This window comes from Oncorhynchus mykiss, chromosome 1 (assembly GCF_013265735.2).
Source record: "Oncorhynchus mykiss isolate Arlee chromosome 1, USDA_OmykA_1.1, whole genome shotgun sequence".
In the NCBI taxonomy this organism is placed as follows: Eukaryota; Metazoa; Chordata; class Actinopteri; order Salmoniformes; family Salmonidae; genus Oncorhynchus; species Oncorhynchus mykiss.
In genome coordinates this window covers 53,278,370-53,292,321 of record NC_048565.1, presented here as the reverse complement: position 1 = coordinate 53,292,321, position 13,952 = coordinate 53,278,370, and the positions used below count along the sequence as shown (strand labels likewise).

Below are 13,952 nucleotides of genomic sequence, written 5' to 3'. Positions count from 1 at the left end.
CAAATTATTTGATATTGAGATAAAACAAACGGCTGCATTGGAGCTTTAATCATAAAAGATGACTGCCTCGGTTAAAAATCGACTTAGATAAACTACTTTTCCAAAGACAATTGTACGTGTGGTGCTGTGACATATACAAGCAAACTAAAATGATTAACAACACACAACAGTGCACAACATTCAATTACATATGCAAGAGAGAGCAGAGAGCAAACTGATTCAATCGTAGCAAGTCATGTGGTATTTGTGTTCCCGCCACCAGGTGGCAGCACTCACCCAGCAGTCTAAAGATGAGATGCAGTTCGTCCTCCACAGTCGAACCAGGGAACAGCGGCCTCCCGGCAGACATCTCATAGAATATACACCCCACACCCCTGGGGTCAGATGGATTAGGTTAGGGTTCAAATAGATGTAAAACAAGTCAATGCATGTCTTTATTAGGGGAGTCTATTTCACTTAACTATCCCTGCCCTTCACTGTAAATTAGGTGCATGGCTATTCTCATTATTCAGGGCGTAACATAAGGACCACCAAAAGTGTGATAGATATAGGAGTCAAGATGGCTTTCAGTTTTGCATATATATCATTCAGATTAGATTAAAAGATCAATGGCTCATTATCGCCCTCAAGCAACGCTCACGGTTCCTATGTTGGTTCTCTCATGGTTCTAGATCACCTCAGCCCACTCACCACATGTCTATCGGTGTGGAGTACTCTGAGGAGCCCAGTAGAACGTCAGGAGGCCGGTACCAGAGCGTCACCACCTCGTTGGAGTACGTCTTAGTGGGGACTGACTTGGCCCGGGCCAGACCTGGAACAAAATAACAACGAGGGACATTTCAGTCAGACTTTACTGAATAGACAGGCTCAGTGTCAGCAATCATGCCAAGCTGACCTGGACTGCGCTGGCCTGGTTCCGCCTCCACCATAGTTGCTGGAACCAGACCCATATGAAAAGAAAAACATCCGAGCCAGCTCAGTACGGCTCAGGTTAGCACGATAGTGTGAAAAGCGTACTTGAGGAACAACCAGCGTTTTCAACCCCTAGAACCCAGGGTAGAATGAGAACAGATCTCTCACCGAAGTCTGCCAGTTTGAGCTCTCCTCGGTCGTTGATGAGCAGGTTCTGAGGCTTCAGATCTCTGTGAAGAACCTTCCGTTTGTGACAGTACGCCAGCCCTCGCAAGATCTGGAACAAGAATATCTGAGCCAAAACAACCAAGATGTCAGCTCTCTCAAGGCAGCCAGATACGCAACTGTGTAAACACCAGCAAAATTATTTTTTTTTATCTTAAGCTATGTGAGTTGGGGGAAAGAGTGTAGTAGTTTCCCAAAAATCTTCATTGGATAACAATGACTTTATTTTTACAGAGAGAACTTCCATTTGAGGTGTGACACATTTCAATTCTTCGAGTTGACGTTGCGCTAGTCACCAGCAGAGAGCAGAGCGAGGATGTTTTCTACTACAGAAGGAGCCTGGTCTCTGTGGAAACAGGGAGGCCTTGGCAGGCAAGCCTGTAGTGTACTGTAGACACTCACCTTGACGTTCTGCATGCTCAGGATGTTCCCACAGTCGTCCATGTACTGCTTCAGGTCCTTGTCCTGCAGGAGAGAAGACAAGATGAGTCACTGAACGAAGCAGCAACTCAGAAACACCACAACCCAATTACCTCGTACCCTCCACATCAACTCGGTACAGGTACCCTGCGAGTATAACCAAGTTTTCGTTTACTCATTGTGTATTTATTCCTCGTATTTCTATAATTTTTTCTGTTTTTCTCTCAGCATTGTCGGGAAGGGCCCATAAGAAAGCATTTCCCTGTTAGTCGACACCTGTTGTTGACAAAGCATGTGAGAAAAAAAACATTTGATTTGATTGATTGGACCAGGCTGTACTGTCCCTGAAACTATCATGTGCTGTCACATCATATTCTATCGTCAGTGATATGAGGCGTCAGAAAGAGGATATTGTTCTCACCAGGTACTCGAAGACTAGCGTCAGGGACTTGTCGGTGTGGATGATGTCGTGCAGGGTCACTATGTTGGCGTGTTTCAGGTCCTTCAGTAAGGACACCTCTCTGATAGCAGTGCAAGGTGCTCCCTCCTCGTGCTCCAGTCTGATCTCCTTCAGAGCCACCAGGTTGTCTGTCAGTTTACTCCTTCCTTTAAACACGGTAGCATACGTGCCCTGGCGGGAGAGAGGGGAGAGAGAGGTTGTCTATCAGTTTACTCCCCCCCTTAAACACCGTTAGCATGCATACATCCCCTGGAGGGAGAGAGGGATGGATAGAGAGATGGGTGAGAAACTTTAAAGCGAGACCTCACTTACTTTGGGGTCAAGATCATTTGAGATTTCTGTGCTTTGCTCAAACGGATCCTCTCACACACTGATTATCAGCTAAGAGGAGAGGTCAAGGTCTCTATTAATTCAATGACCAGGTAAAGGGGCAATGACTGAGTGTCTAAGTCTAATTAATGACCATGGGAAACTAGCAGGTGTGGCCTTTAAGATAGCGTGAGATTTGGGAGTGGAAACACACACAAACACACAGATACACACACACACACAGATAGACACAGACACACACACACACAGATAGACACAGACATACACACACACATATAGACACAGACACACACACACACACCTCTCCTAATTTGTCCAGTTTGATGTAGGTCTCCAGCTTGCCGAATCCAATTTCTGACTAAGAGAGAAAAAGAAAGGAGTAAACAACATTATTAAATGAGGCTTATGTCCTCGTTAGCAGTGACGGGTTCACACACACACACACACACACACACACACACACACACACACACACACACACGCAGGCAGGCACACACTTCACAAATCCTTCTAACGGCCTCACGTGTGCGTGTGTGTCAGAGAGAGAGTGTGAGTGAGTGAGTGAGTGCGTACACATGTATGTGCGTGCTCTATATGTTTCCATCCCTTCCCTTCCTCCACAGACTGGGGCTAAATCCATCTAACACTGGACAGACCATTAGCCTTTATGGCACGAGAGGGAGCAGAGGAGAGGCCGTTTGGTACATGTGAGTGGAAGCATGTGATTCTCTCAACAGAACAGAGAACCGTACTGTTCCTCTCTTCTCATCCTGACAGAGGCAAAAGCATTAACACATACACTCACTCACACACACAGAACACAATTATGCAGTGTGCTCGCTGACAGATGCCCCAAGCATAAACACTAACATGGAGCACAATTATGCAGCGGTGCTGACGCAGGTCACTCTGAGGCTAGATGTAAACAGATGACAACAGGCAGAGTAGAAGAGACAGTCCAGCTGTGAGCCCTCTCTCATTTTCAGTCTCTCTTGGTCTTTCTTTCGCTCTCCCCAAAAGTCTCTCTCAATCTGTTTTTCTCCTGATTGACTTAGTCTTCTCTCACACAGTTTTTATCGACATGTTGTCTGTCTATTTCTCGCTCTCTTTTGCTCGGTTTCTCTCCTAGAGGCGGCGTCTCAGGTGCTGGTCGAAGGAGGGGCTTATATATATATATATATATATATGTCTCTCCTTTCCCTCCATCTCCCCCATCCTTCACATCTCCCCAGTGTGTGTGTCTCTCACCAGTGATGCTCTTCGGGAGCGGCGGCTGAGGGGCTGGTCAAAAGAGGGGCTCGTCAGCTGTAGTTTCTCCAGGTAACCGTCTGGGATACGGATGTCAGCAGGCAGGGACAGACGCTTGTTCAGATCCTACACACACAAAGAGAGAGAGAGAGAGAGAGAGAGAGAGAGAGAGGGAGAAAGAAAGAGAGAGAGAGAGAAAGAGAGAGAAAGAGAGAGAGGGAAAGAGAGAGAGAGAGAGGGAAAGAGAGAGAGAGAGAGATGGGGAGGGAAAGAGAGAGAGAGGGGGAGGGAAAGAGAGAGAGAGGGGGAGGGAAAGAGAGAGAGAGGGGGAGGGAAAGAGAGAGAGAGGGGGAGGGAAAGAGAGAGAGAGGGGGAGGGAAAGAGAGAGAGAGGGGGAGGGAAAGAGAAAGAGAGGGGGAAAGAGAAAGAGAGGGGGAAAGAGAAAGAGAGAGAGAGGGGGAAAGAGAGAGAGAGGGAGAGGGAAAGAGAGAGAGAGAGAGAGAGAAAAAGAGAGAGAGAGAAAAAGAGAGAAAGAGAGAGAGAGAGAAAGAGAGAGAAAAAACAACAGACAGCCAGAGAGAAAGAGATGGTGAAAACAGTGAGTAAACATGCTAGTGTAAATCTTGAACACACAGTGTTAAACCTTAGATAAACAGAGCAAGCTCCAAACAAATACTGTGGACCCTAAACTAAATGGTGGACGAGACCCTTGGACCAACACAGCCGCTGCTAGCCTCATTGAACAACCTACTTTAGACTCCATTAGCCCAGGGCTTCCCAAACTCGGTCCTGGGCCCCCCTCTGGGTACACGTTTTAGTTTTTGCCCCAGCACTGCACAGCTGATTCAAATCATCAAAGCTTGATTGGTTATTTGAATCAGCTGTGCAGTTCTACAGCAAAAAAACAAAACGTGCACCCAGAGGGGGGCCCAGGACCGAATTTGGGAAAATCTGGTTCGTTTGTGTGTGTGTGTGTGTGTGTGTAATGAAGGGTGGCCCCTGAGGCTGTGTAACAGACATGGGATCATGTTATCCCCAGAGGAGCCTTGTCCCAAAACATGAGCCTGATGACGTGTTATATAAAAACTACTAAAACACACACACACACATCCAACCTGGATAACTTCCCGTAATGCAATTCCTCTATTTGTTAGATTACTGAATGTTAATATCTTTGCCTGTGTAAAATCCACTCCCACCCCTTCTGAAGCAACACTGAAGTCACACCGGGAAGCATTCAACTACATCTACTGTATGCAACACCATAAGTACTGAAACTTTCAACAAATGACCAGTGTTGACTCATATAAACCTAGTGTTGAGATAATCTACAATTTATTGGCGTTGACTCCTGTATATACTATTTAGACACTGACTGACTTGACCCTTTGTGTTTGTCTGACTGAACGTGACTGTATCTGCCCTTTGGTTGTATGTTGTAACTAGCGGGATGTTGATTTATACTCCATATGTTAATAGAATATTAGTATGTTTATGCCTTAGGGAAGTGTTATTGCTGCTATTCCATTTGTTTAAATGACAGAATCCTATTGGTCTAATTTGATCCCTCCAATGCCAGGATTGGCGATATTGGGGGAAGGGGTGTTGACCTCTGAACCCCCCCCCCCCCCCCCCTCCAGTCGTCCAATCAGCCGGTCCTAATCCTGTACAACGGTGCCCATCTGGAACGTATTACAGTCTGTAATCCCAGGCAGTGATGTAATCCCAAAACAGCCATGCTTCCTCCCTAGTCTAGCACTACATGAGTAGGGTAAGAAATCCCGCTCAGCGCTCAAAGTCCTTTCCAACCGCTCTGCTAAAAACCGTTCCACAGTCACTGGGGAAAAAAACTGCTGCTCCAAATTCACTCCATTCATTAAAATCACAATTTAACCAACACCCATCCATTTTTGTGACCACCTCGACCTAAAATTTGGTTTTGAAGTACTGAAACCAAACCTTGTGATTTGAAAGAAAAGTACTTGAACAAACATGAAAAGGTGAATGTAAGAAGTGCTCATCATTTCAAATAGGCTACATGTCATATTAAACAGCATATAAACACTCTAAATAGGTCAGGAGCCAGACATGGGAGACTAAGAAGGAACGAAGATGAATTATTTAGGCTACATTATCTCAATTATTTCAAGGCTTTAGCCTACAAAGAAATACATTGTGAAGCATTTACGAGTAGGCTGGTAGGGAGTCAGGGGTATTAAGCGCAACATTTTATTTTATTAAATCATTATAGTCTATAAATTGTGCATATAGGCTGTGACTTACTTAGAATGAAATACAAATTAAACAAACAGTGCCTTTGAATTGACTTAGATTCAAAAACAACTTTTGCCAGAGTCTGTGGTTTCAGGCTCATGCGACGGAGATCAGGCCAGCAGCGGAGAATATCCTCTCCACACTTGCAGAGCCACTGGGGATGCTAAACACCCTTTATGCCACTCTTGCCAGGCTGGTCAGGAATGCAGAGTTCTTTTTTTTAATATATATACTGTATGTAGCCATAAAGGTTTTTTAGGCAAAATAACCCAATCAACACATAAAACTCCATGAAAGTTGGAATATGCCAGGCCTATTGGGCCAAAATCAATTATGTCCTTTTGTATAGATAATAGAACAAAAATGAAGGAAACTTTTAAGAGATCAGATTTTGTTTTGTTTATAATGAGACAGTGAATTATCTCCCCACCTCGTTCCTGTCTTTTAGCATGTACTGTAGTAAGTCCACCGTCGTGCTTTCGGGATATGTGTCTTTTCAGATTTCACAATCATTCTTTAGGTCTGGACATTACATCACATGAAATGGCTCTTGGTTCTCATCTTTGTAGGTATCCTTTGTTTTGCACCTGTGTGTGTTATCAGTTTCTTTATGAAAATATTTAGCGAACTCCATGACAGTAGCTAAAGCAAGGGGCTATTAGCAGCACACAAGTAGCCTACAAATACATGCTGGGGCGGGCATACCCTGAGCTTGTGAAGTGAGCACTACTGGGGTGCTATTGGAGCGAAATTGGAGCGGCCGAGAAGGCCAACGTTCCAGCCTTTGGGAATCTCGCTCCGTGCTCCAGTCAAATTGGGCACGCTCCTCGCTCCGCTCCAGCTCCACTCACAGACTCTGCCACAGACACAGCGGAGGCGAGTCACGGAGAACAGGGAATCCCCTCCTGCTATTTGGACGCTACGTGTTCTAAGTGTATATGATCAGCCTGGGTACCAGTCTGTTTAAGTCATCATGCCACTCCTTGGAGTGAAATGTTAGCCAAACAGTTTCTGGATTTCAGGCTAGTGTATGATGTTTTATACATTCTGTATGGTGGAGAATATATTCTATTCTTCTCCTCTGTGCCTTTCGGGCAACGTCACCCAGGCGTGCTGGTAGGAGCTGTGTGATAGGCCCCAGGGAGCACGGCAGTGTGAACTGTAAGGATCTGCTATTGATGGAGCAGTGGGACAGAAAGGCTCCTAGTGTGTATGGCTCCTTCCTCTCTCCCTAATGACACTTGCGCCACTCACCAGGCATGTGATGTGTTGTGGTGCTCTGGGCTGAAGCTGTGCTGCCTGAAGGGAGCCAATCGGAACGGCTCAAACCAACACACAAAAAGCAGGACTCTGTGAGTATATTCAAACATCAGCTAGTTAATCTATTGTGGATCACCTACAGGAGGCAGAAAGGAGAGAAAGGTGGTAGAGCCTGTGGTGTTTCACGTTACAGTGTAGCCCCGCTGAAATAAGCTGCTTAACATTTTTGGAGGGTTTGGTCGTTTTTAATATGGCCTGAACACTTGGCCTGCATCCCAAATGGCACCCTAATCCATTATGTTGTGCAGCACTTTTGACCAGGGCCATATAGCGGACTTTATAGGGAATAGGGTGCCATTTGGAATTCGGTGACAGGAGCCCCTGACAAATCTCCAGAGGTCCTGTGGTCAAAACAACCAATAAACACAGCTGGAGTGGACCTCCAATAAGACGCTCCCCCTCGGACCTCTCCCTGGTGATGGCCCAGCAATTTGTAAAGAACATACGGTGGGTTTCCCTGTCTCAGAGTTTAACCAGTGCACCGCACAACCAGACTCAAACCAGTCATATAGTACATTGACAGAATATAATCTCTCTCTCTCTCTGTACTGTCATACTACACTATTTTGATATAAAATCAAATAAATACATCTTATCAAAGTTTTCTAGTCGCTCACACAGATTTTCAGAAATCAGAAATGCTTGTGTTTCTCGTTCCAACAGTGCCGTAATACCTAGCAATAGAAAAGAAATAAAACAATACACACAATTCAGAAAAATAACAAAATAAGTTATATAGGATGAGCCATGACGAGAATACAGTATATACACATATAAAGTGGTGGAAACAGTATGTAAACATTATTTAAGTGATCAGTGTTCTATGACTATGTACATAGGCCTGCAGTCTCTACAGTGCAGGGTAGAGTACTGGGTGGTAGAACAGTGACAAGGTTCAGGCAGGGTATTGGGCAGAGGCCGGCTAGTGGTGACTGTTTAACAGTCTGATGCGCCTTCTTCATCTCACTGTCTGTGTGAAGGGACCATTTCAGGTTGTCACTGATGTGCACGCCAAGCAACTTGAAGCTTTTGATCCTCTCCACTGCGGCCCCGTCCATGTGAATGGGGGCGTACTCTCTCTGCGGTCTTCTGTAGTCTACGATCAGCACCTTTGTTGACGTTGAGGGAGAGGTTATTTTCCTGGCACCACTCCGCCAGGGTTCTCACCTCCTCCATGTAGGCGGTCTCTTCGTTGTTGGTAATCAGGCCTACCACCAATCAGGCCTCTGTCGTCAGCAAACATGATGATCGAGTTGGAGACGTGCTTGGCCACAAACAGGGAGTACAGGAGGGGGCTGAGCATGCACACCTGTAGGGGCCACCATGTTGAAGATCAGCATGGCGGAGGTGTTGTTGCCTTCCTTCACCACTTGGGGTCGGCCCGTCAGGAAGTCCAGGACCCATTTGCACAGGGCGGGGTTCAGACCCAGGGCCCTGATCTTAGTGATGAGCTTGGAGGGCACTACTGTGTTGAAGGCTGAGCTGTAGTCGATGAACAGCATTCATAGGTCTTTTCTCTTATCCAGGTGGGATAGGGAAGTGTGTAGTGCAAAGTTGATTGCGTTGTCCATGGATCTGTTGGGGCAATATGTGAATTGTAGTCGGTCTAGGGTGCCGGGTAAGGTGGAGGTGATATGGTACTACACCAACCTCTAGTTAAGGTGAGTGCTATGGGGCGATAGTCATTTAGTTCAGTTACTTTCGCTTTTCTGGGTATATGAACAATGGTGGACATCTTGAAGCTTGTGGGGACAACAGACCGGGTTATGGAGATTGAATATGTCCGTAAACACTCCAGCCAGCTGGTCTGCACATGCTCTGAGGACGCGGCTTGGAATAACGTCTGGGCCGAAAGTCTTGCACACTTAAAAACACACTTCAATGACTTACTCACGTTGGCCAAGGATGTTGTTTTCCTCGAAGCAGGCGAAGAAGGTGTTTAGCTCATCCGATTAATTAGGGCCGATTTCATGTTTTCTTAACAATCGGCCGATTACATTGCATTCCACGAGTAAACTACGTGGCAGGCTGACCACCTGTTACGCCAGTGCAGCAATGAGCAGTAAGTTGCTAGCTAGCATTAAACTTATCTTATAAAAAACAATAAATCTTTACATAATTGCTCGTTAACCTAGTAATATCATCAACCATGTGTAGTTAACTAGCTTGTCCTGCGTTCCATATAATCAATGCGGTGCCTGTAAATTTATCATCGAATCACAGCCTACTTCGCCAAATGGGTGATGTTTTAACAAAAGTGCATTCGCGAAAGAAGCACAATCGTTGCACGACTGTACCTAACCATAAACATCAATGCCTTTCTCAAAATCAATACACAGAAGTATATTTTTTTAAACCCGCATATTTAGTTAAAAGAAATTGTTAGCAGGCAATATTAAACTAGGGAAATTGTGTCACTTCTCTTGCGTTCATTGCATGCAGAGTCAGGGTATATGCAACAGTTTGGGCCGCCTGGAACTTTGCGAACTAATTTGCCAGAATTGTACATAATTATGACATAACATTGAAGGTTGTGCAATGTAAAAGCAATATTTAGACTTAGGGTTGCCACCCGTTCGCTAAAATACGGAACGGTTCCGTATTTCACTAAAAGAATAAACATTTTGTTTTCGAAATGATAGTTTCCAGATTTTACCATATTAATGACCAAAGGCTCATATTTCTGTGTTTATTATATTATAATTAAGTCTATGATTTGATATTTGATAGAGCAGTCTGACTGAGCGGTGGTAGGCAGCAGCAGGCTCGTAAGCATTCAAACTTTACTGCGTTTGACAGCAGTTCTTAGCAATGCTTGAATCACAGTGCTGTTTATGACATCAAACCTATCAACTCCTGAGATTAGGCTGGCAATACTAAAGTGCCTATTAGAACATCCAATAGTCAAAGGTATATGAAATTCAAATGGTAGAGAGAAATAGTCGACGCGTCATAATTCCTATAATAACTACAACCTAAAACATCTTAACTGGGAATATTGAAGAACTGGGAATATTGAACCACCAGCTTTCATATGTTCTGAGCAAGGAACTGAAATGTTAGCTTTTTTACATGGCACATATTGCACTTTTACTTTGTTTTTGCATTATTTAAACCAAATTGAGCATGTTTCATTATTTATTTGAGACTAAATAGATTTTATTTATGTATTATACTAAGTTAAAATAAGTGTTCATTCAGTATTGTTGTAATTGTCACTATTACATATATATATATATATATATTAAAAAATAATTGAAAAATTATCGTTATCGGCTTTTTTTGGTCCTCCAATAATCGGTATTGAAAAATCATAATGAGTCGACCTCTAATATGCACACCTCTCCCCTTCCACACACACACACACACACACACACACACACACACACACACTCCCATAATCATCCGACCACAAGCTCAGTTGTTAATCAGTTGTTCCATCACCGAGCCCAGTTTAATAATAAGACTTGCTGTGTGAATGTGTATACCGCTGTAGCTGTTCATGAGGAGTGCCAAATTGAGCAGGGATGGGAAGATTTGATTACCCAATGTCTAGTCCTGGCTCAAACCTCTTTGTATGCATACAGTACATCAATAGAGAATAGATGTGCTCTCTGTCAATATGCTACAGTATGAAAGCCAATACATCATGTGTTGACGTCATGAGAATAATCACCCGAGGCTTTTGATGTTGTGTGAATGCCCACTGATTTTTCTTTTCAGTTTTTGTTTGTTCCCAAGGCAGGTCTTGTTGCTATGTACTTGGCTGGAAAATCACCACTCTCTTTTCCTAGTGGATATCCCTCAGCATACGCACTTTATAGTCTAATGTTTTTCAAAGCCAAACATCCACATGCAATAGGAAGACTTGAAACCACCCCATGTTAAGCTGAGGTGAGAACATCTGGATAGTTTGATGATAAACAACAGTAATAGTCGGGTCTGTCACACAGATGGCTTCATGAGGCATATGAGGACCTGTGTGTGGTGTCCCAGCAAACCATAATTGGTTTTGTAAAAGTTCCCAGAACATTCGTTAGGTCACGGCAAATGTTCTCATAACACAAAGAATGTCCAGTCGTAATGACGATTTATAAAATGTTTGTATAAAACACTCACCTGACGTTGCAAGAACGTTCCTAGAACACATTTAAACGTGTTCTTTAAAGGTATACAAACATTGTCTAATCATCAGCGTGACTGGACAGTTTTTGTGTTATGAGACCATTTGCTGCCACTGAACAAATGTTCTGAGAACTTTCACAGAACAAATTTTAGTTTGCTGGGAAAACATTACTGGTCCATTGTGTTATTATTTCCAAACTGAAATGGTCCACCCACACAGACAGCGTGGTGAAGAAGGCGCAGCAGCGCCTCTTCAACCTCAGGAGGCTGAAGAAATTAGGTTTGTCACCAAAAACAAACTTTTACAGATGCACAACCGAGAGCATCCTGTCGGGCTGTATCACCGCCTGGTACGGCAACTGCTCCGCCCACAACCGTAAGGCTCTCCAGAGGGTAGTGAGGTCTGCACAACGCATCACCGGGGGCAAACTACCTGCCCTCCAGGACACCTACACCACCCGATGTCACAGAAAGGCCATAAAGATCATCAAGGGGAACAACCACCCGAGCCACTGCCTGTTCACCTCGCTGTCATCCAGAAGGCGAGGTCAGTACAGGTGCATCAAAGCTGGGACCGAGAGACTGAAAAACAGCTTCTATCTCAGGGCCATCAGACTGTTAAACAGCCACCACTAACATTGAGTGGCTGCTGCCAACATACTGATTCAACTCCAGCCACTTTAATAATGGAAAAATTGATGTAATAAATGTATCACTAGTCACTTTAAACAATGCTACTTAATATAATGTTTACATACCCTACATTACTCATCTCATATGTATATACTGTACTCTATACCATCTACTGCATCTTGCCTATGCCGTTCTGTACCATCACTCATTCATATATCTTCATGTACATATTCTTCATCCCTTTACACTTGTGTGTACAAGGTAGTTGTTGTGAAATTGTTAGGTTAGATTACTCGTTGGATATTACTGCATGGCCGGAACTAGAAGCACAAGCATTTCACTACACTCGCATTAACATCTGCTAACCATGTGTATGTGACAACTAAAATTTGATTTGATACATTACCTGGTAACCTAATGAGAACATTTGGGGAATGTTCTGTGGTGGTTGTTAATGTCAATGTTGAAAAAATGTTTTCATCCTACTGATAGATAAAACAAACCCCTAACTAAAGAAATGCTACTGTTAAAAACATTTGAAAGGATTCAAAACCTGTCCTCCGAGAGAGTATGAGTCGCTCCCAAACAACACTTCCTTTCCTCCGTATGAGTTGGTGAAGCAGTGATGGAGGGATGAAGGGAGTGTCAGACTCACCTCTGCGGAAATGCGTCGGTTGCCCCTGTTCCTTAGACACACCCCTGTGGGAGACTGCACCTCGTCTGAGCTCGTCCCTGACGCCTGGTCACTCTCTCCATCAGAACTCATCTTCATGTTCTCATGGACAATGTCTGAGAGAGGGGGAGAGAAGGGGAGGCGGGGCAGAGACAGCGAGACACAGATTTTTTTTATACATGAAGTCCTGGATAACTGTTCGATCAGTGGTTGATAAGACCAGGGGGCCCATAAATGTATGAGTGAGGTTATTCTTTCCATCAACTCAACTTGATGTCATCCACAGCTGCTGCTGCTGCTGCTGGGAACTATAGCAGCCACTCCCTGGTTAGTTTCCACTGTCCTGCCCTCTCCCCTGACTCAAATGACACTGTGTGTGTTTCTGTGTCCATGCCTGTGTGTGTGTGTGTGTCTCACCGAGGCGGCTGCCGTTGCGGGGCATGGCCATGAGAGACCCTAGCCCTCCTCCTCCTATGACACTCTGAGGTCTCCGTAGCGGGGGCTTCTTAAAGGGACCAGTGTACTGGTGCAGGAAGGAGTTAACACTGTGGGCTGAGGGGGGGAGACCATGACCGTTCCTCACCATGGGCTCTGTGGAGGGGGGAGAGAGAAATCTATGTGACAACCAGTTCAGTTGAGTCCAGTACATACAATACAGACACCTTGGCTTGGGGCACCATCTATCATACTGTAGTTAGGGTCTGGAGGCTACACCCTGTTTTAGTCAGGTCATATGGTCAGACTGAAAAACAGCTCCTATCTTAAGGCCATCAGAATGTTAAACAGCCATCACGAACATAGAGAGGCTGCTGCCAACATACAGACTCCACTCATTAGTCACTTTAAATAATACCACTTTAATAATGTTTACATATCCTACATTACTCATCTCATATGTATATACTGTACTTTATACCATCTATTGCATCTGTGTACATATATTTATATGTACACATTCTTATTACATCCCCTTACATTGTGTGAATAAGGTATAAGGTCATCGTGAATTTGTTAGATTACTTGTTAGATATTACTGCACTGTCGGAACTAGAAGCACAAGCATTTCGCTACACTCGCATAAACCATGTGTATGTGACCAATTTTTTTTTATTAGACCTGTCAGGGGGATTGATGGTTTTGGCGAAGGAGAAATTCTCCATAACAGCAATGTAAACAAATTTGTGCCCAAAATGTGTTTTTGTGCATATGGAATATTTCTGGGATCTTTTATTTTAGCTCATGAAACATGGGACCAACACTTTACATGTTGTGTTTATATTCTTGTTCAGTGTATATTGTTTCTCCACAGGGAATCCATGTGGAATCCAGGGA

At 44.2% G+C, this 13,952-nt stretch overlaps 1 protein-coding gene across 2 annotated transcripts in view; it reads right to left on the bottom strand.

Moving 5' to 3' along the window:
• The window catches only part of LOC110525022 (cyclin-dependent kinase 17), a 45,877-nt gene that overhangs the window by 4,164 nt on the left and 27,761 nt on the right, over positions 1–13,952 (bottom strand). For both annotated transcript variants that reach the window (XM_036980058.1, XM_036980062.1), the window contains exons 3-11: positions 13,038–13,211; positions 12,603–12,736; positions 3,596–3,721; positions 2,649–2,705; positions 1,979–2,188; positions 1,540–1,602; positions 1,081–1,204; positions 691–811; positions 277–374 (exon numbers count right to left, since the gene is read on the bottom strand). In XM_036980058.1, the coding sequence (XP_036835953.1) occupies positions 277–374; positions 691–811; positions 1,081–1,204; positions 1,540–1,602; positions 1,979–2,188; positions 2,649–2,705; positions 3,596–3,721; positions 12,603–12,736; positions 13,038–13,211 (1,107 nt within the window). The remainder of the gene's footprint in view (positions 1–276; positions 375–690; positions 812–1,080; positions 1,205–1,539; positions 1,603–1,978; positions 2,189–2,648; positions 2,706–3,595; positions 3,722–12,602; positions 12,737–13,037; positions 13,212–13,952) is intronic.